The following is an 18,012-nucleotide window of genomic DNA, read 5'->3' as shown; positions in this document are numbered from 1 at the left end:
TGCAGAAAAGATTGAGTTGAGATTATCCCAGAAATTACCTTTTCCGCTAGTAAATATCAATCATAGCTAGATAATTATATAAATTCTTATTACTCATCAAATATATGTATCTCACTAACTTTTATATTTTATTGTTAGCATCCGTTACCCTATGATGGGTTGCTTCAATCTCCATCTTCAACCACTGTGGATCCATACCTATGCGCGTTTTTCCTTCGATCAGGTGCCACAGAAACTCGTAGCTAAAGATATGATAATTGCGCTTTTCCACATTGATATCGCTACTATAGAAATAGTAGATTTAACCTCTAAGTCATACCAAATGTCCTTCTTATTGACTCTAGCGCCTCTTTGGCAGCATCCCTCTGCCAATCCGATGATACCGAGCACGTGAGAATCAAATTCAGTGGCCATAAATACCGCATGGCGTTTGGCCAACCCATTTTTCGGGGTTTGACTTGATCCCGGTGATAACGGGTGGCAGTAGTATCTTTGTGAATTAAAGTGTAACAAAGGGAGAATACTTTATCAACAAGGGCATGGAATTCAGTAGCACAGCGTTTCTCATACCAGGTGATGGTAGCACGTTGTTGAGGTGTGCAACTCGGTGCTTTGGATGCGTGTTGCAATAGTTCTCGAACACGGTGAGAGAGCTGCATTCGGAAGTAATACTGGTAGATGAGAATTCCAAAATAACATTGACTTGGGTAATCTGGTACATCCGGTAGCGCCAAGGGGTGCTCGATTTCATGACTTGAAATGTGAGGGTTATGTGAAAAAATATTGAGGCTGGTTATCTTTTCAACCTCGTCCATATCTTGTATAATACTTGGTACACTAGCCAGGATTTCATCAAATGGGCTGTATTGTACTAGTCTTTGGACACGACTGCAAAGATTCGTACAGTGATGAGCAAAGATTATTGGCCGAAAAAGTACGTAGTCCTCCGGGAGAGCGCAATGTTTGTCGATTTCGTTCAGCCACACAAAAGTTTCATGAGGGCAATCAAGGCCGGATGTTACCGAATGTAATTGCTGGTAAGGTGAGCATTGGACACCAAGACTTCATTTGCATGATGAGCAATGTATAAGATCGACTTACAACAATGTTTATCACAGCCCAGAATATTTGTCTTCCATGTAAAGTGTTGAATTGTTCAGGCCCACGCTGGCGGAGTAACTCTATCAAGCCCTTGCTGTGGATAGCCCATTCAGCGGACATGAAGCCTGTATCGGCATTTCTTTTGGTGATTGAGAGAACCTTCATCAAAGCGTTAGATATTCACAGCCTATTAGTTATTCTACAGTATCCTCACCTCGTATAGTCCGAGTAGATAAATACACAACAAAGTATTGTCACTTTTGAAATTGTGAGGATCCCGGAGAGCCGAGTTTGTAGCAGCTAGTGCAGAGCCATATGCCGATGATCTGTATTGAATTCCATCGGGGAACCAAATTATGTTTGTCATGTATGCATATGCAACCGCATTACAAGCTAGAACAAGAGGAGTCCCTTCGCCCGCCTCCGAAATCAATATTGGAACGAAACCGAACATGCTATCATTTTTGCCAGGGGTAGTTTCCATCAAGAACTTTTCCATAATCATTGGTCTGACGTGAAACTCCCACGATTCTGCGATGGTAGATTGGAAGTGTATAGGGCGCTGAAGAGCAAACAGGTCGTTCGATGGAAGGGAGCTAGCTGTATGTTCAGTGACTTTCTTCTCCCGTCTTTCTGGCTTTGCATTCCGAGTTTGCGGCATAGGATGGACCTTTTTGTCTGGTCTTCTTCGACGATCTCTATGCATATTCACGGGGAATGTTGACATGTTCTCGGTGCGGAAACGCATATCCAACTCATTTCGATACCCTGGGCAAGGTTGCCCTTTTCTGATACACTGGCTGCATTGTGGACGTTGAAGATCGCACTGTTAAATTAGAAATCTCTCAATAATACTTTTTGTTTTGTAATGGCCGGGCAGGCGGTGTATTCCGTACCTTAATGCGTCGCTTTCTACAAGCATGACAATCACGGCTCGGACGACCAGTATTAGGCATGGCGATGGTTATGATTCCCCAGGCAGGAAAAAAAGGCAATAGCTGTCAAGGCTTTCGGCTCTTTCCAGTTTATATCTGGTGTAGATTTCATGTTATTAAGTCAGGCCATGATCATCGAGTCTTTATGGTGGTAGAAAATAGTATTTTCATCGTGAGAGGGCCACGTCAGGCTTTCATCTGCAGCTAGGAGAATAAATTAAATTTACAAGAGGTAGGTAAGAACATTTCGATTTCGAAATGGCATCAAGTGTGAAAAGAGAATGCTTGATTGGCTCATTTGGTTAGAAGGGATCATCGTCCTTCCCATATTGGGAGGTTCATTCGGCGCTAGAAACGAAGGGCTTTCTTACAAAGCCAGATCGGTCTTTGATGGCCGATGCAGTATTCTGAGAATCATTCATTACTTGCTGGGTTACTCCCGATAATGTGTTCCGGTTGCTAAAAAGAATAATATCGGGTGATTTAGGACAATCGAAGAGTCCTACTGAAGCTACATATGTATTCTATGTGTAACAACTTACATAGGATACATCTATCTGACCATATACATGCTTCACTTGCCATACTTTCTCATATAAAGTATAGCCTTCTTTTCACAGACTATTTTATATCAAAGTAACCAGCAGCTTGGAAACGTTAAGTTGTTAATAATCGCTCTTTTGGGTGAGTGGATGTTGAAAAAACAAGGTTCCTGGTAGTATGTCCTCTGATTGGCCGGGTGAGCTTACGTGAAGAACGTGGCGGTGCAGCCACCGTGAGCCGGGAAGCCGGATCGTTAGTGGAGCTGTGATTGGCGGGTTGAAGTGGCGTCACTCTTGGCCTTCATCCATTGACTCTGACTTTCTCCAACTCTTCAACTCTTCAACTCTTCATTTTTCTTTCAATAACATTGAATTCTTACATCTGTCCTACCTATCTGTTGCTTGGCAATTTTTGATCGCGATTGCGAACCATTCTGAACCACTGTCTTCCTGGTCAAGAGAGAATAGCATCCCAGCCCCTCGCTGTCGCCTGTGATACCGCCGGCGTATCGCGTCTGCCTAACCCTGCGACACAACACGAAACCGTTCCTTCACCGATCAGAGGTCTCAGAGTAGAAGATTTGATTCTGCTCGGTTCTCATAAATCCGATAACAGGACAGAGCAAACATTAACCCGGCCTTCAACTCTCCAAACAGCCAAGACATCCACTAAACAAGAGCCATCTCAATGGCAGGCAAATACGTATGTTTTCTAAGCACCATATCTTCATACAATATATTGACAGGAAACACAGGACAATCCCCCCGCTTACCCAGCCGCAGTTCATCAGGACGCCGGCCCATACAACCACACACCTTCTCCCGCGCCATACGTCCAATCTCCCCCACCACAAAGTGAATACCGTAATGACAACGGATACGGCGGTTACTCCAGCCCGGCGCCACCTCAGAATGGATATTATCCTCCAATGCAACCGCAATATGGACCTCCTCAGCCCGGTGGGGGATATTATCAACAAGGATATCCTCCACAGCAAGGTTATCCTCCTCAACAAGGCTATCACTACCCTCCTCAAGGGTACTATGCGCAAAACCCAGACAGAGGTGGATATGGAGGCTCAGCGGGCGGTATCTGTGCAGGCCTCGCGGCTGCTTTAACGCTCTGCTGCTGTGCAGACATGTGTTGTTTTTTGATTTAAGGGTTATGTTGTCCGCTGTAATGCGGCAGAATAAGAGTCACGACTTTGGGATTTCCAATGGTTTCGGTAGGGATGAACATATATCATGTTGGTTGATTGGTGTTTTAAGGCGTTTCGTTGGTTTCCATTCTTTCGATGATGCTCTTTGGCCACCAGCCAAGTTGTGCCGGTTTCTATTTTCGTAATTGAAGGGCGGCTTTTTTCGTTTATGATTTACCTTGTTAGAGAGGGCTCTCGATCCTTATCAATAGCTGCTATTCACTTTGTGCAGTTAATTATCTTTACGTATTGGCACATTCTTGTCAATTTGATTTGTACATGAATTTATTATTTCCAATCCAAGCCTTTGCAATATTAACTCCAGAATAGAAATGACAATCAGCAAAAGCAAAACGCTGTCATAATCATACAGTTATATGCATGTTTCGCATCAACATACAAACCGCCCTTTACTGAAGGCATATGAATCCAATTCCCAAAATTCCTTTTACATACTCCTGTCCCAGTTTCAGTACCCCAACAACAAAAAAGATCTGATATATTCACCGCCGGGGAGGCCGTCGATAGGGCTCATCATCCCCTCCGTATGCCAATGGGTCAACCCTTCGATAACTTCCGCCTCCGCTGGTTCTCTTCCGCCGAGGCGGGCTAGTAGCCACGCTGCTTTCCTCTTCTTCTACCTCCACAACATCGTCGTACGGCGTCGCCGAGCTCTCTTCGATCACTTCAACCACATCATCCGAGTATTCATCAACGGTCCTAATGCCAGAATGCGAGCGCTCGCGAACTTCGACAATCTCTTCCACCACCCGGCCCCCTCTACCGCCTCGCGCAGACCTCGATCGCGCCGGTCCTCGTCGCCGTGCACGTCCACCCACGGATGATTCTTCTTCTTCCACAACGACAACACTACCTCCACCACTAACAGAGCTTTCCCCACGGCCTCCTAGTCCGAGAGCTTGGTATATTGCGATCAAGGTAAGCACCACCCCAGCGACAACACCGAGGACAATGCCCACCACAATACCTGGTTCTGGTGACGAATCGAGTAAAGCGTATGTAGCAGGAATAGAAAGAATTTGACCAGCTCGTTTGCTTATCAGACCATTTGAAGATGTAGAGGAAGGTGAGGAGGTATTTGGGTTTGTTGTTATGGTTGTCGAGGAGAGTGCGATGAAGGCCGATTTCAGGTCGCGCACGACTCGCATGAGGGGTTCGACGAAAAGGGTGGTCGGCGCCATTGTTTTATTATGTTTATAATATTTATTGAGAGCTGCGATCGCAGCTAAGACGATTTGTGAAAGTCCTCGGTAGACTAGTTGCGAGAGAGTTCTTTTATCGGCACAACCTCATAATGTCAAGCCGTGCAATTTCAAACATAGAAATATAGTAAAATCGGAGAATTCAATTACAGTCGATTGGTTCGATCATAGTCAATCTGTTTTAGACAAGGATGGCAGCTTCCCAAAAGTGCGGTGAGGATGATATTAGTGATTTGTTTGTCTGTCGTGTAAACACAGGGTAAAGCCGCGTGGCTGAGGTAACTGAGGTGGGGCTGCGGTGACCCTTACTCCTCATTCAATGACCGCAACTCTCACAATTTCACAACCCAGAACGAATCTTGCTGGTTTGTATTTTGAGAATGTGGCAACTTTCGTCTACCTTAAATATTCTCTCTAATGGGATTAGGACTGCTTGACTTCATATAAGTCCATCCACATTCATGGACAACTAATCGATAAGTGCGGCGCATGCACGGCATGTATATTTCATCAAAATAGGAAGTCCGAATGATACAAATGATTGATCAATACAATCTGAATCCTTTTCGAATGTCAAATAATATATTTACTTACGTCCTGGCGAATCATATATACATGAAAACATATCCCAACCAAAACTCGTCTCCCAACCATTGTCATTCACCAAGCCGGTTGGTTTTTGTCCCATTCGACGGTTTATTGGTATTCACAACTCGAAAGTGCTCTTCATCCATATCCAATATCTCCATTCTCGGCGCAAGCTTGGAAATAACCTCTCTGAATTCATTGAGAATCACAAACTCCAGCTGTAATTTCACAGCGTAAACGAACGAATGAATAAACGACTTGAGAATGTAATAGTCCGCGTAATCGAGTGTGATAATCAATACATCTAGCAGAATCGCAACTGCCTGTATCACAATGAGGAAAACGATAGTCTTGCGGACATGCGTGTTGAAAGATTCCTGGGCCATTTTGACGGTGCCGTATACGTAAAGCGTACTGAGGATGACTTCCTGGATGGTAAACACCATGATCTGCACGCGCTCTATAATATTCATGTAGGGTAGGAATTTCCCGCTAGATGGATGAAATACGCCAATAGCAAATATGATTATTGTCGAAAAGTGAAATATGATAGCGTCAACAATGATCATAGCTAGAGAAAGCCGCAAGATATACCGATTGCGCATGACGAAGCTGATGAGGTTCAGCCGGGAATACATCACAAATGCGAACCCGGTAACCATTCCGATCCACCCAATGTCGGCTATTACCATACTAAGTATAGAATTGCAGCTCGGCACGCATACTGTCAAGACAAAGCCGATGGCATGAAGAGTGACACCCCACGTAGTGATCAAGACGGACCAAAAATATAGGCCAGACCAGCGGCGGAAAAGGTAGAATATCCATATAGTTATTTCGACAGTCATCCATAGAGGGACTGCAGTGAAGACTGCTATTAGAGACCTAGGTAAAGAGCGAAATTAGAATGAAAATCACGGTAAGATGGAAGAAAACACTTCCAAAAAAAACATCGATATAAACGCATACCAAATGGTTTGATTCCATGGCAAGCTACCAGCGTAGTTCAAAGACCAACTAAATTCATCGATAGGGACATAGGGAACGGTGATATTCTTTGCCATCGCTTGTGATCATGATATTGCTGAGTGTATCAAGAACAAGTCGGGATTTCACCTGCTTGAGAGAAATCAAGCTCGAGTTGTTATTGTCCAATTTTTGCGCCCGCTATGTCGGTAATTCCGTCGTCAAATGTACATTACTGTGTGCCAGCAATCATCTTCTTGACGTTGCGGACGTCGATCTTGAAAAGAACTCTCGCATGGCTACTATTACCCACGACATCACTCAACTAGTAAGTCCCGTGAGCGGGACCCTAATGGGGCGGCAAATCTGCGGCTAGTAATCTTCAAATTCAGGAATCCACTCTAGATCACTGCCGAATCACAGCTTGGCAGCTAGCCTAGTGAGAAAGAGCTTGCAGACCTGAGAAGTGAAGGGGGCTGACTGAGCTCTAAACGACAGCCACAATGCGAATTAGGCTTGTGGGGCTGCCGGGGAGTCAACCATGGGGCGGTTTTCCTGTTGAGGACTAGCTATATATATATGTTCTATTCTTATAACTCTATCCTCCAATCAAAAATAACCAAGCATTAGGGCCGAATCATGATTCATGAATGAATAATCAGCTCAGCCTATTCCATGGCATATAGCCTTGGCTTTCTGTTTGCCTCCTTGTAAAATTGGCTTCTGGCTGTAAACGTGATCGTGAAAAGGGATTCGAGTTCGTGAATCAATTGGCATCATCACTAAGTACTAGTACAAGAGACGGAATCTCAAATCTCCTCTAGTCATTTGTTGAAAGTGATTTACGGGGTCGTAAAAGTCTTCATTAACTACTAGCATCGCCAAAATGTAAAATATATTTATACCCTGGAATAGTCCGAGATGCGATTTCTATTTCCCGCGCTGTATCTTTTAAAACTCGTTTTCTGTTAGACGACGATGATGCCGAAAAATAGCTCAGCGAACAGAGGTAATCGTTTGACCCCCATCCCAAGTAATGCGTTTCCGAATCACCATTTTGAAGCTCTTGTGCTTCACATCCATCACCTCTTGGTGTCCATCAAGGAGATATGCAGATGGGGCAAACACAAGAGCTTCACCCGTACGCAGGCTAGAAATCTGGTACAGCCCATTCACATTTTCCTCATTCGAATTAGTATCTTCCTTATCAGCAATGGCGATATGTTTCTTGATACTCTGAAACCATTCGGGGCTTGAAAACCGATGGACGATAGTGATAGAGCAAAGGTCAATAAGACGAGGAGAAATAGTTGGCTCCTGAGTCGATATGATAATTCGAGTTCCAAGGTGGCGTTGCTGACGGATGATGTTCAGGAAAGTTTCAGTCAAGGCGTTTGCAGCCTCAGTACTGTCCATATACTATGTAGACGGTTAAGCATATTTGAAAAACTTAAGAATGAAAGATCGGTCTTCTTACCTTGTGTGCCTCATCAGCAACAATCATTTTACCCCGCGATGGATGCGCGTGAAGAAACAAATCAATCGCAATTCGGAAAAGAATACACGCTGTGCCCTGGTCCATGAACGGACAAGACAAATCCAAAATCGTCACTCCGCCGTCCATGAAGTAGTCTCCACCCGTAGTGTGATCATCCTTCTTCAGCTCAAGAAACGAATCCAGCAAATCAAAGCGTTGGTCTAAGAAGGGTGTCTGTGTCCGATCTAAACGGAGGTCTCTCACTCGGTTGCGGAAATCAAAGTAATTGAAAGACCCTTTGTTAGAAAGAGCCATCTCGCGCAATACTCGTGTTATCTGAGCCATGTACAAAGGCATAGAGTCTTTCTTGCCCATGGACATCAGCGAAAGCATCGTCGCGATGTTCAGGTGGTACGGCTTCAAACGAAATGGGCGCACACGAACATTGGGAATTTGCGAGTACATCTTCTCAAGATTGTAGAAATTGGATGGTGAGGTAAGAACTCTCACAGGGATTGATTTGTTGAAGTGTTTCCTGTACTCCGGCATGATAGACGCCAAAAATGCTGCTTCGCTTGGCTGGTTGCTGACGTTGGAGCTATATTCATTGTAATGCAACACAAGGGTGGACAGCGGTTTCTGCAATGTCCCCAGGGCTTTAAAAGGCAATGAGCAGTTCTCTAATTTTATCAGGACAATGAATAAATTATAAAAGTTCGTTGATACTCACCAATCATGCAAGAAGTGGTATGAGATTTTCCGCTCCCTTGCAGTCCGCAAATAAAAGCAGAGAACGGGATGTTTGTATTAAGCATCACTCGAGGGTCCACGAGGTCTTCTGATTGCCTCGTATCTAGGTGGCCCAGAAGACCAAATTGAGCTGGTAATTTCTGCCCAACTTCCTCAAGACTAGGTGATACCAAAACAGCATGTTCAACACTATGAGGTGAGCTGCCGTTGAAGCCGCTTGTGTTCTGGCCATCTAGGCTCAGGAATTGCAACTGTGTTTCCAGGTCAGGTGCCCTTTCCCTATTTATAGAAGATCCCACACCAAGAGAAGATTTCCTATTTTGACTGGCTAGGTCTTCCTTGAAGCCTGTATTTTGGTTAGATATCGAGCCTGGCGGTAGTAAATGTAGATATCTTACTCTCCAAAAGCGCGTTGGTCTTATGTACCAAGTCTGGCTCTTCCATTCCTACAGCTGCTTCATCTTTCGCATTTTTAACGACTCTTTTTGACAACTGTTGTTTTACACCTGGCTGCTTGGGCGGTGTTTTGTCTAGAAGTAGTTTTTCAGCAAAGTTAGTGTTGGACTGCTCTGAATGCGAGCTGCCTTCATCCTGCTCGCTTTCAAAAGCCATAACTTCGACCTTGATAGCAGACATCGCCTTTTCCTTCGCCTGCCGCGGAGGACGAGCTTTAGGCACCCCGGCCTCCACTGACTGTAGCTGCTTTTGTGAGTATGGCTAGATCCCATAACCTAGGTTTCTCCTCGTACCGTAGTGCTGGTCGATCCTCCATTTTTCCCCCATTGAGCCGTTCCGCTAGCTGCCTTATCATTTATCGTTTTGGCATAGCTAAAACAGTCAGACGTTGACGCAAACAAGGACCAACACACAAAAATACATCACCGCTTACCGATGCACTACACCTTGAATCGTATCCTCCAATTCAGGATGCAAAGAAACAAATTTAGAAATAACTTCCTTCTTGTCAATGCTATTTTTCTTCATATAAATAGCACGCATTTCTTTACGAATGGTTTTTTTCAAACTGGCCCGCAAATTTTTCTCGTTATTTTTCTTTCTCGACATGATGGCGTTGAAAGGTCGATTTCCGCCGGTTAAATAGGCCGCGTTACTTTCCGAAGAGAGGAGCCGAGTTGAATCAAAAATCACAAAACTGAGGTTTGTGGGTGGATGATATAACTACAAACGGACGGAAGGATGAAATTTGTTTGATAAAGTGTTGAACTTTTAATCACTATACCAAAAATGGCGCAACCCTTACTTGAGTAAGGATTTCTAGTCGCATATTTTTTCTGACATAAAAACCTGAGATCACGTGATCACCAATGGGGCCATAAAACCCTTCCTACTAGTTTAGTAATGTTCCTGGACGGCAACCAGTATGTATGTGTGTATACCTGTGCTTCTATCTCAGCCTTGCTTCTCCTTGGAACTCCAATATTTTTTTTGATAACCACTAGATAGTCTTTAATTTAAAAAAAACCATATATACTACCTTAATTAATCGTACCAAAAAAACAATGTTCTTCATAAAATATAAAATATATGAAAACTAGGAATGTATTATATCTCTTACGACTTAATTCTACTAACGACATTAGCATTATTAAGATAAGTCGAACACCTTTTGAAGGAGCGTTTGGCCGCGTCGATCTCCTAATTAGTTGCTATTGCTGTCTGTTCGGTCTGGCGTTCTGCATCATTTCAAGCATGGGTGATTGCGGGGTTATTATGAGTAGAAATAAGATTTCTTTTATCAGTATAACTAGAGAGTCTTTATCAATTCTATATTAAGGGTGATAGCTCTAAGCAGTCTGTCATCGACGAGAACTCCTGCACGTTTAGCTTCAAGGAGGGTGGACAAGGCGCCGCCAGTCCCCACGAGGTCCCCGAATCGCACTGCGCAGATAAGTAGCTTAGAGCGGGGAATGCCTAAGCACCTTCGAATATCCCGACACCATTTCGGAACGGATGGCCGGGAATTGGGGGTTTAGGCCCCTTAAGACCTCCTAGTGCCCACTAAAACGAGACCTTCATAGCTTAAAGCTGAGTTACGTCGTTAAACTTGACTAAATATTTGGAATTCAGCTCACAATAACCTCCCATTTCCAGAACCCTTTGGGGGGTTTAATTACGGAGTATATTTTACCATCTAGGAACGATTGGCAATCTACTTTGAATTTATCCCAGGGTGGAACAAACTCTCATTCTTCATCTGGTTGTATAAAACTACCAGAGCAATAAAACCTATTTATTATTTGATTGCTTATATTATACTAAGGGCACCTAGAACGGCAACGTAGTCAATTTAAGGGACCGAAATTACCAACTTTGCCCAAAGTCGTAAGAATTGCCAAATCCCCGATTCAGGTACCGTTCCAATGCTTGTTTCTCTGTCACCCAATCCACAGGGATAATAAGAGAATCTTCGGCCTCAATAAGTTCTTTCAAGTCATCCGATAGCTCCAGTCTCATTGGATTGCGATACCAGGGAGCAAAATGAACTAACAAAAAGCAAAATATCAGTAATCTCTTCTAAGTAGCTTGGATTCACGAACTCACTCATCGCCAACATGACTCTCACATCGTCGGTTTGATTGCCAACGCCGCAGTGCCACAATCTCAAGTCTCGAATGACAACAGACCCTTTTGGCACTACAGGTTGACAGGGTGGACGAACAAGGCGTTGTTTTTCTAACAATCGGGGTTTGATTCTCCCGCTAGCTCGGTCTCCATGCATGCCTTCTTGAACATGTAGGCCGCTATCCATATGTGTCCCAAGCCAAATCTCAGTCGATCCGTTCTCAGGTGTCATAGTGACTAGAGGCACATTGACTACGAGCGCAAACGGATGTTTTGGATGATCAAAATCGGCGTCAGAGTGTACAGGCTGGGAAGTCGGCGGCGTCTCGGGTGTTGGGGGCATGGCTGCGTTTCCAGAGCAGAAAGTCCACTGGGGCTTGGGGCCGAGCATAGTTGATGTCACCTGGCTGACGATGGGATCTAAAAGCTTGTTAGTCCATACTCCTGTAAAAAAATAGGAAGATATACTCAGGAAGATACGCTTGTCGAAATATTCCTTTACTGGAGGAGGGTCCTGCTGAATATTACCTCTGTTGTAATTATAGGGGCCGTCGTTCTTCCGGGCTTGAAGAGCGAACCCATCAGCAACCATCTTTCTATTTAAATGGTCTAGTGGCTCATGCGGCACCACGTCCTGGATAACTACCAGGCCATCGTGGTGAAGACTGCGAATCGCGATCTCCAAGTTCCTCGCGGATAGTTTCGAGCCGTCTATTTCGGCTCTAGACAGCTGGATTGTGACGGGATGACTGGTCATTGTAGTAGAAAACATTCTCAACTGAGTAGGTAAACGTAGTATGGGCTTTGAGAGAGTTTTGTAAAGCCTGTTCATGTGTAACATGTCTTTCTTCTTTCTATACTATGTAGATATGCGAGAAATTCACGGGAATCACGAGGATTTTATACAACCCACAACTTTATTAAGAAATTCGAATTTCCGGTGTCTAGAACCGGTTAAGTTAAATTTGAACTTTATACAGCGCATCTGATAGTTAACATAGTAGATTTACTTGTCATTCGCAATATGCACGTATATTCCCGGATTTCGCATAACTCTCGCAAAACCTCCCCACGCCACATTCGATTCCGTCCAATGAGCAGATTAAATGGAGTCACAGTCTAACCACCATACTAAAAATAGCGCAAACCTTGGTGACTATTTTGGTGATGTTATTATAGTTGCATATTTTTTTTTACAAGTGTTCTAAGCACCTGACTTTACATAGATATCAACTGATAACTTCAACCACTTGTAACTTTGTAGTACCTAATTTCCTCAGTCAAATACTACATTACTTCTAACACTCAAACACTGGCGGCGAGCCCAGAAGCTATTATCACATCTTCTATATTACTTATAACCGATGATGTCATCCTCCATATATCTCAGGGTCCAAGAACTGCACAAAGCGATGTTTTTAACTATTCATCTAAATACCAGTTTAAAATACTGTAACCCTATTGATCAAAGTATAAAAAAGGATGAGAAGTCGGGATAGAACCGAGTCGATCTCGGTGCCCAGTCAGTTGGATGCCATGGTTCCCAGACTCTGAAGAACCACAGGATGTTTTGACCCGTGCGTTCCTTCTCGCACAATGTGGCTGTTACACCACGAGGTCCTTTTCCAAGCTGTGGGAGATTGGCGTCTGCGGCTCTTATAATTGATTCTGTACACCTGGAATTATGGTGGCTTTATTCAGACAAGACATCAGTAGACTAAAGAAATAGATTTAGACAAGTATATATAGGTATCTATGTGCCTCACAACGGATGTGACATTTGAGGTAAAAGTGAAAGCACGTACTAAAATAAATATGCTAAAATACATGTACCAAGGCCGAAGCCTTTTGAGCCTAGTGGAAAAGTTTGACAGCATGTAATAAAACATTACTCTGGCACAAGTTCCAAAGCTAATATATATGGTATGAATCTACTTTCCATTAGTTCCACGGGTGCAGAACTTGGCATCCTTGGTACGATAGCCGTAGGTAAGTTGGCGATCTGGCACGACGTCTTCACCGGACTGGTACTTGCCGCACTGGTCGGTGATCTTGGAGCTGGAGTCTACTCGCTCACTGGAGTAGCAGGTGCCAGGGCTGGCTGAGAGGTTGCAAACATAGGCCACAACATCGCCGGAGACGCCGTAAAAATCGCGTCCATTCTGAGTTTTTCCGCTGGCGAGATCGCCACCGGCGCCGCATTGGTCATCGATGTTCTTGTTGGCGGCATCAGTGTCCTGGGGATCGAGATTGTCATTGAAGCATGAGATATGGTTTGCACCTGCTTTTATTAGGATGTGTTTCTGCTTATGTGAAAGCTTGTACTTACCAGAAAGGCCCTGGCGGCGGAATTTGGCGCTTCGAACCGGAGTTTTGATGTCGTCTGGGTGCTTGAGCTCGGCAATCTTTTCGTGGACTTCCTCGCCCAGATGATTGACGCTCACAGAGTAGACACCGTTGGTTGTGCCCTCTGGAACAGTCCAAGCAGTGGCAGCAGCAGCGAAAAGGATAATGTTTGAGAAATGCATTTTTAATGTGTTTAACAAAAAAGATGAGTTTGTTGCTTTGCTTTGGTAATTTGGCTTTGGTATTCAAGGATTGATTGTGATGATTGTTGTGTTGATGAATCTCATTCTAACACTGGCATCGTCCTCCTTCTTATACTTTTTGACCCCCTCATAATCATCCAGCTCTTCCGTATTCGTTCTCGAAAAATCAAGAGCTGAACACTTGTTCCGCGCTCAAAGGCAATTTCCGCGCGTATTGCACTCACGTCTTGCTACTATTAATAACATAGCATGAAGCTAAGAGAAACGATGCACGGTAGTTGAAGCCCAAGTCTTCAAGGTATTCTACACAGTTGAAGGAACCAACATGCGCAGGAATCAAAGCCAAGGCGGATGTCGGGCTAATCCGTCTGGGGACTCTGGGGTCGAAAATACTTCACGAACCAACAAACTGACATCATAGACCTTGAAAGAAAGCCGAAGATCCCAACTGGGCTCCATCCAGGCTGCCTATTGCGTTGAATTAAGGTATTTCATGTTGGGCCGGCCAGGCATTTTGCTCCTAGAGGTAGGGTCCAAAAGTGTCTTGGCAGCGCTCGTGGGTCTTCCACCCTGTTTACTTAACACGAAACATCGAATGATATCGCAAACAACCAGTTAGCCCCTGTAGATCGCTATATGTTGCTTCTCCACAGCAGCCCAATTACTGAACCATGCCCTAGGTCCAAGTGGGGTTATTCGTGGTTTTCCACTATGTTGATATTTTTGTCAAATTCTTGTAGATCTTCTTGATCGGTGTCTCAGTAATGCCAAATTATGAATTTACTAGGTCAAGATCTGCTGACTTGTGGAGTCATATATTCTTTGGTACAGCTATGGAGAAAGTGATCGGTTAACCTCTATTATTAGTCAATTATTATCGGTACCTGTTGGGATTCCAAGATATTCCAATATTACCCAGTTAATTGTTCTATTATTGGTATCGGTGTTGTTGTTCCTAGCTATACTTTCTCGATTTGGCAGTTATTGAAGAGACCAATTTGGGTATATGCACGGAGGATTGACATGTGTGGACGCTTGAAGCTTGGAATCATGAAAGGTCAAAAAGGCCGCGTTGTTACATTGAAGGAGCTTCGAGAATCTATCCATTGCGCGTAAATTCCTCTACTCATTCAGCCATGACCAACACATTTGTAGCCCCTTCACTCTCAATAACGATAGTTTCGAGCGCACCAGCAAGACTACTGGCTAGCCAAGAACCTGACTTTAACTTGGAACAGCGATTTTCATAGCGAGGGCAATAGTTTCCTAAGCAGAAAATCTTGCCAATCATGAGATAACAAAGTATCGAGTTGGTTGGTGTTCGTCCCCAATCAACTGACGTGTTCAAAGAACCATCTATTGATAATCTATCATTTTTACTTGAAATAGCCCTCTAAAAAAGATCAAATGTAACTTCCCCTGTCGCCTTTATTTGTACATTCTACGTGGGGTATGTGTTTTTACGCAGAAGCCCCTCCAATTACATCATTAATATGGAGATAACCCTTTCCTTCAGCCCATACAGCAGCACTCGTAATGGAGCCCCTAGACGAAAAGACAGTTGCCCCATAAATGTTTCAGCTGGTTGATAAATATAACTATTATAACAAGTAGTCTTCCAATATACATTTCGTTATGTTCTCCACAGTATAACATTGTTGTCAGTTGATGACTGGATAAGCACTTTATAAAAATCCTCGTTTGAGAGATTTGTTGAGGATTTAGGTGCCATGAGTCTCACGAATTATGAAAACTAGCAGATTTCTGCGCTGTCTCATCATAGACTGGCGGTAATCCCCTGGTATCGTTGGAATGGCATTTAGGAAACTGATATGGTAACGGGAAATGAAGAACATACAACGATCAATTAAGAAAGCCCAGTCACATCCTTAGTTTTACTCCGGTTTGTTTCGTCGGTTTCGTCTAAATGAGGACGTTAGAAATCGAAATCCGGAACGACAACTCCTTAGGATGAAGAGAATATTATCAAAACCAAGTGGGGGAGACATAATGAGAATAATGATAAAGTTGTGTAAGTAATTGAACAAAACAAAAGGAATGTCAGTTTAAAAACTGAGGGGTTATGAGGGGGGCTATGCTTAGGAGAAGGGGCTGTGCTTCCCCCCATTAATGTTGCTGTTTTGAAGCACAACCAACCTCAACGCACTATCCGCAAGAAGACTGTTTTGAGACTCTTCCACATAATTAGAAAATAAATATCAGGAATGATGGATAGACCACTGATGAAATTAGAATAGATTGGCTTAATGCCTCATACTAATCGTAGTACAAAGGGAGATATTGATTGCTTATGCCTGTTAGCCGTGGAAGCCATTTCAGTGCTAAATTATATCCTACATACATTAAGAATAATGTTATCTCAGTGCCTATATCATTACCTTTTCACATATATTGCAGCCTCTCGACGCCAGCAATTTTGCGGGTTTAAAAATGATAATATGGAGAGCGTGTTAGTCGGTAATCAAGGTATTTATAATTTCATGTTATATTACTAAGCTAAATATTATAATTAAAAAGCTCTTTAAAAACAGAATCCATACTAGAGTAATTAAGGAGATGGTGGGTAGGTGGCCGGGAATAGCTGTATTTGACGTTGTTTTGATGGTCTTGATTATCACCAGCGGTGTTTTCGTATAACCCTAACTCTCCAGTTCTTACTTTCACCCCGCTTATCTTGATCGACTTTTGCCTACCTGAGTCGTGGTACCCGCAGTAAGATCATACCTTCATGTGCTATCTTGCTTGCTTACCTTATCCTCCTCTCATGAAGGGAGGCAATCTTAGCACCTCTAATCAAACTTGCATCCCTATCTCTCTCTCGCTCTTCTCTATGATCTTAATTGAGTACTTAACTGAATTCTTGGGACACTAGGATACCAACTCTAAACTAACTCGTAACAAATGCGCTAGAAAATCTTCCCTAGAACACGCTTCACATCTTCCCCCACAACTTTCTGATCCTCCTGCATCCTAACAACATCATTCTGCACGAACGTCCTCCTTATAGCCTGCGGCGCCTTCTCTGGCATATTTCCCTCTTTACCCTGAGCCGACCGCTTGGTCTTCTCCTTACGCTTCCTAGCCATCCCATCCGCAGCACGTCCTGCCTCAACACCAGCTAAAAACACCTTGTCCTCCTTCCGCGCACGTAAATCTTCAATCCGTTTCTTCGCGTCACGCTCAGACCGCTCTCTTTGTGATTGCTCCATTAAGTCTTCCCACTTAAACCCCCGTAAGTATTTCATATTCCATATATCATCATGATAATAGCCTCTCTTGCCAATGATAGTCGCATTAAGCGTCTCGGCGCAGATCTTGGCTGTCTTTTTCGATGCAAACTCAACCCATCCGTCGGTGTACCTCTTGCGTTTGTTGTTTTGCTTGCGCGACTGAACTAGAGGAGTGAGGAATATTTTTGTTATAGGCTCGAAGCCGCAGCCTTCCAGAAGAGATTTCAAAGCGCGCGGTTTAAGGTAAGGCGGAAGTGAAGAAAAGTAGATTACGCCTGTTTTTTTTTCTTGGACACTTTTGTTGGGTAGTTTTTCACCAACGCTTTCGTATTTTGTGCAGATTTCTCAGTTGTTGTATTGACAAGAAGTGTGTTGTCCCCTTCGTCGTCTTCGTTTTCGTCGTGACGGTCTTCCTCCTCCGAGGCAGGCTTGGGTTTTGTCTGTACAAAGTTGCGGCCTTTGCTCTGGATTTTTGCCCGAGACTCCTGATCCTCATCCTCACTGCTAAATTCCTCTTCGTCCGACTGTAGACCGAAAATGTCCTGGATATTTGCGGTCCGCTGTCGTTTTACGGCGCGGCCCTTGCTCTCCGTAACCTGCTCTCGCTCTTCAGAGTTATAGGCGCCGTCGATAGAATCATCATCGTCACTGGGTGCAATGTCTAGGAATTCATTATACTTGCGTACAGACATTTTGTATGATCCCCAAAAATTAGAGGTGTTGTCGGCTCGAGAAACCAGCGGAACATGTCAAATTTTTCGGGTGACGGGTGACGTAGGTGACGGATCTAAGTTGTCCCGGGCCCGATCGCCGAGTCGAAATAAATGGACACTGCGTGGCAATACTAA

General features: G+C 43.9%; 8 protein-coding genes across 8 annotated transcripts; 1 reads left to right on the top strand and 7 right to left on the bottom strand.

The window, feature by feature from the left end:
• Window positions 1-524: 524 nt before the first annotated feature.
• BGW36DRAFT_259165 (uncharacterized protein) lies at window positions 525-2,057 on the bottom strand (the record flags this gene model as incomplete). The annotated part of the gene is made up of 4 exons (XM_046210057.1): window positions 525-1,034; window positions 1,102-1,240; window positions 1,305-1,927; window positions 1,998-2,057. Coding segments are annotated over 4 exons (1,332 nt in total), but the record flags the coding sequence as incomplete, so codon positions are not given.
• Window positions 2,058-3,130: 1,073 nt separating this feature from the next.
• BGW36DRAFT_149905 (uncharacterized protein) lies at window positions 3,131-4,009 on the top strand. Its single transcript, XM_046209496.1, has 2 exons — window positions 3,131-3,281; window positions 3,334-4,009. The coding sequence occupies exons 1-2, from the start codon at window positions 3,267-3,269 to the stop codon at window positions 3,736-3,738; spliced, it is 420 nt and encodes a 139-aa protein (XP_046073174.1). The 5' UTR covers window positions 3,131-3,266; the 3' UTR covers window positions 3,739-4,009.
• On the bottom strand, window positions 3,962-5,062 carry BGW36DRAFT_149901 (uncharacterized protein). The gene is made up of 2 exons (XM_046209495.1): window positions 4,285-5,062; window positions 3,962-4,235 (listed from the first exon to the last, which is right to left on the bottom strand). The coding sequence occupies exons 1-2, from the start codon at window positions 4,977-4,979 to the stop codon at window positions 4,226-4,228; spliced, it is 705 nt and encodes a 234-aa protein (XP_046073173.1). The 5' UTR covers window positions 4,980-5,062; the 3' UTR covers window positions 3,962-4,225.
• Window positions 5,063-5,352: 290 nt separating this feature from the next.
• Window positions 5,353-7,072, bottom strand: BGW36DRAFT_339963 (uncharacterized protein). The gene is made up of 2 exons (XM_046213052.1): window positions 6,558-7,072; window positions 5,353-6,473 (listed from the first exon to the last, which is right to left on the bottom strand). Exons 1-2 carry the CDS (start codon window positions 6,650-6,652, stop codon window positions 5,657-5,659), a joined length of 912 nt encoding a protein of 303 aa, XP_046073172.1. The 5' UTR covers window positions 6,653-7,072; the 3' UTR covers window positions 5,353-5,656.
• A 478-nt stretch (window positions 7,073-7,550) lies between these two features.
• On the bottom strand, window positions 7,551-9,846 carry BGW36DRAFT_358229 (uncharacterized protein; the record flags this gene model as incomplete). The annotated part of the gene is made up of 6 exons (XM_046213951.1): window positions 7,551-7,973; window positions 8,032-8,711; window positions 8,762-9,127; window positions 9,180-9,480; window positions 9,531-9,609; window positions 9,671-9,846. The coding sequence occupies 6 exons, from the start codon at window positions 9,844-9,846 to the stop codon at window positions 7,551-7,553; spliced, it is 2,025 nt and encodes a 674-aa protein (XP_046073171.1).
• Window positions 9,847-11,103: 1,257 nt separating this feature from the next.
• BGW36DRAFT_339959 (phytanoyl-CoA dioxygenase) lies at window positions 11,104-12,121 on the bottom strand (the record flags this gene model as incomplete). The annotated part of the gene is made up of 3 exons (XM_046213051.1): window positions 11,104-11,285; window positions 11,344-11,784; window positions 11,833-12,121. The coding sequence occupies 3 exons, from the start codon at window positions 12,119-12,121 to the stop codon at window positions 11,104-11,106; spliced, it is 912 nt and encodes a 303-aa protein (XP_046073170.1).
• Window positions 12,122-13,295: 1,174 nt separating this feature from the next.
• BGW36DRAFT_426397 (uncharacterized protein) lies at window positions 13,296-13,892 on the bottom strand (the record flags this gene model as incomplete). The annotated part of the gene is made up of 2 exons (XM_046220260.1): window positions 13,296-13,645; window positions 13,694-13,892. 2 exons carry the CDS (start codon window positions 13,890-13,892, stop codon window positions 13,296-13,298), a joined length of 549 nt encoding a protein of 182 aa, XP_046073169.1.
• Window positions 13,893-16,468: 2,576 nt separating this feature from the next.
• On the bottom strand, window positions 16,469-17,897 carry BGW36DRAFT_376628 (uncharacterized protein). Its single transcript, XM_046215909.1, has 2 exons — window positions 17,486-17,897; window positions 16,469-17,459 (listed from the first exon to the last, which is right to left on the bottom strand). Exons 1-2 carry the CDS (start codon window positions 17,854-17,856, stop codon window positions 16,841-16,843), a joined length of 990 nt encoding a protein of 329 aa, XP_046073168.1. The 5' UTR covers window positions 17,857-17,897; the 3' UTR covers window positions 16,469-16,840.
• Window positions 17,898-18,012: the final 115 nt, after the last annotated feature.

This window comes from Talaromyces proteolyticus (genome assembly GCF_021365285.1).
Source record: "Talaromyces proteolyticus strain PMI_201 chromosome Unknown BGW36scaffold_5, whole genome shotgun sequence".
NCBI lineage: Eukaryota > Fungi > Ascomycota > Eurotiomycetes > Eurotiales > Trichocomaceae > Talaromyces > Talaromyces proteolyticus.
This window is presented reverse-complemented; position numbering and strand designations above follow the sequence as displayed.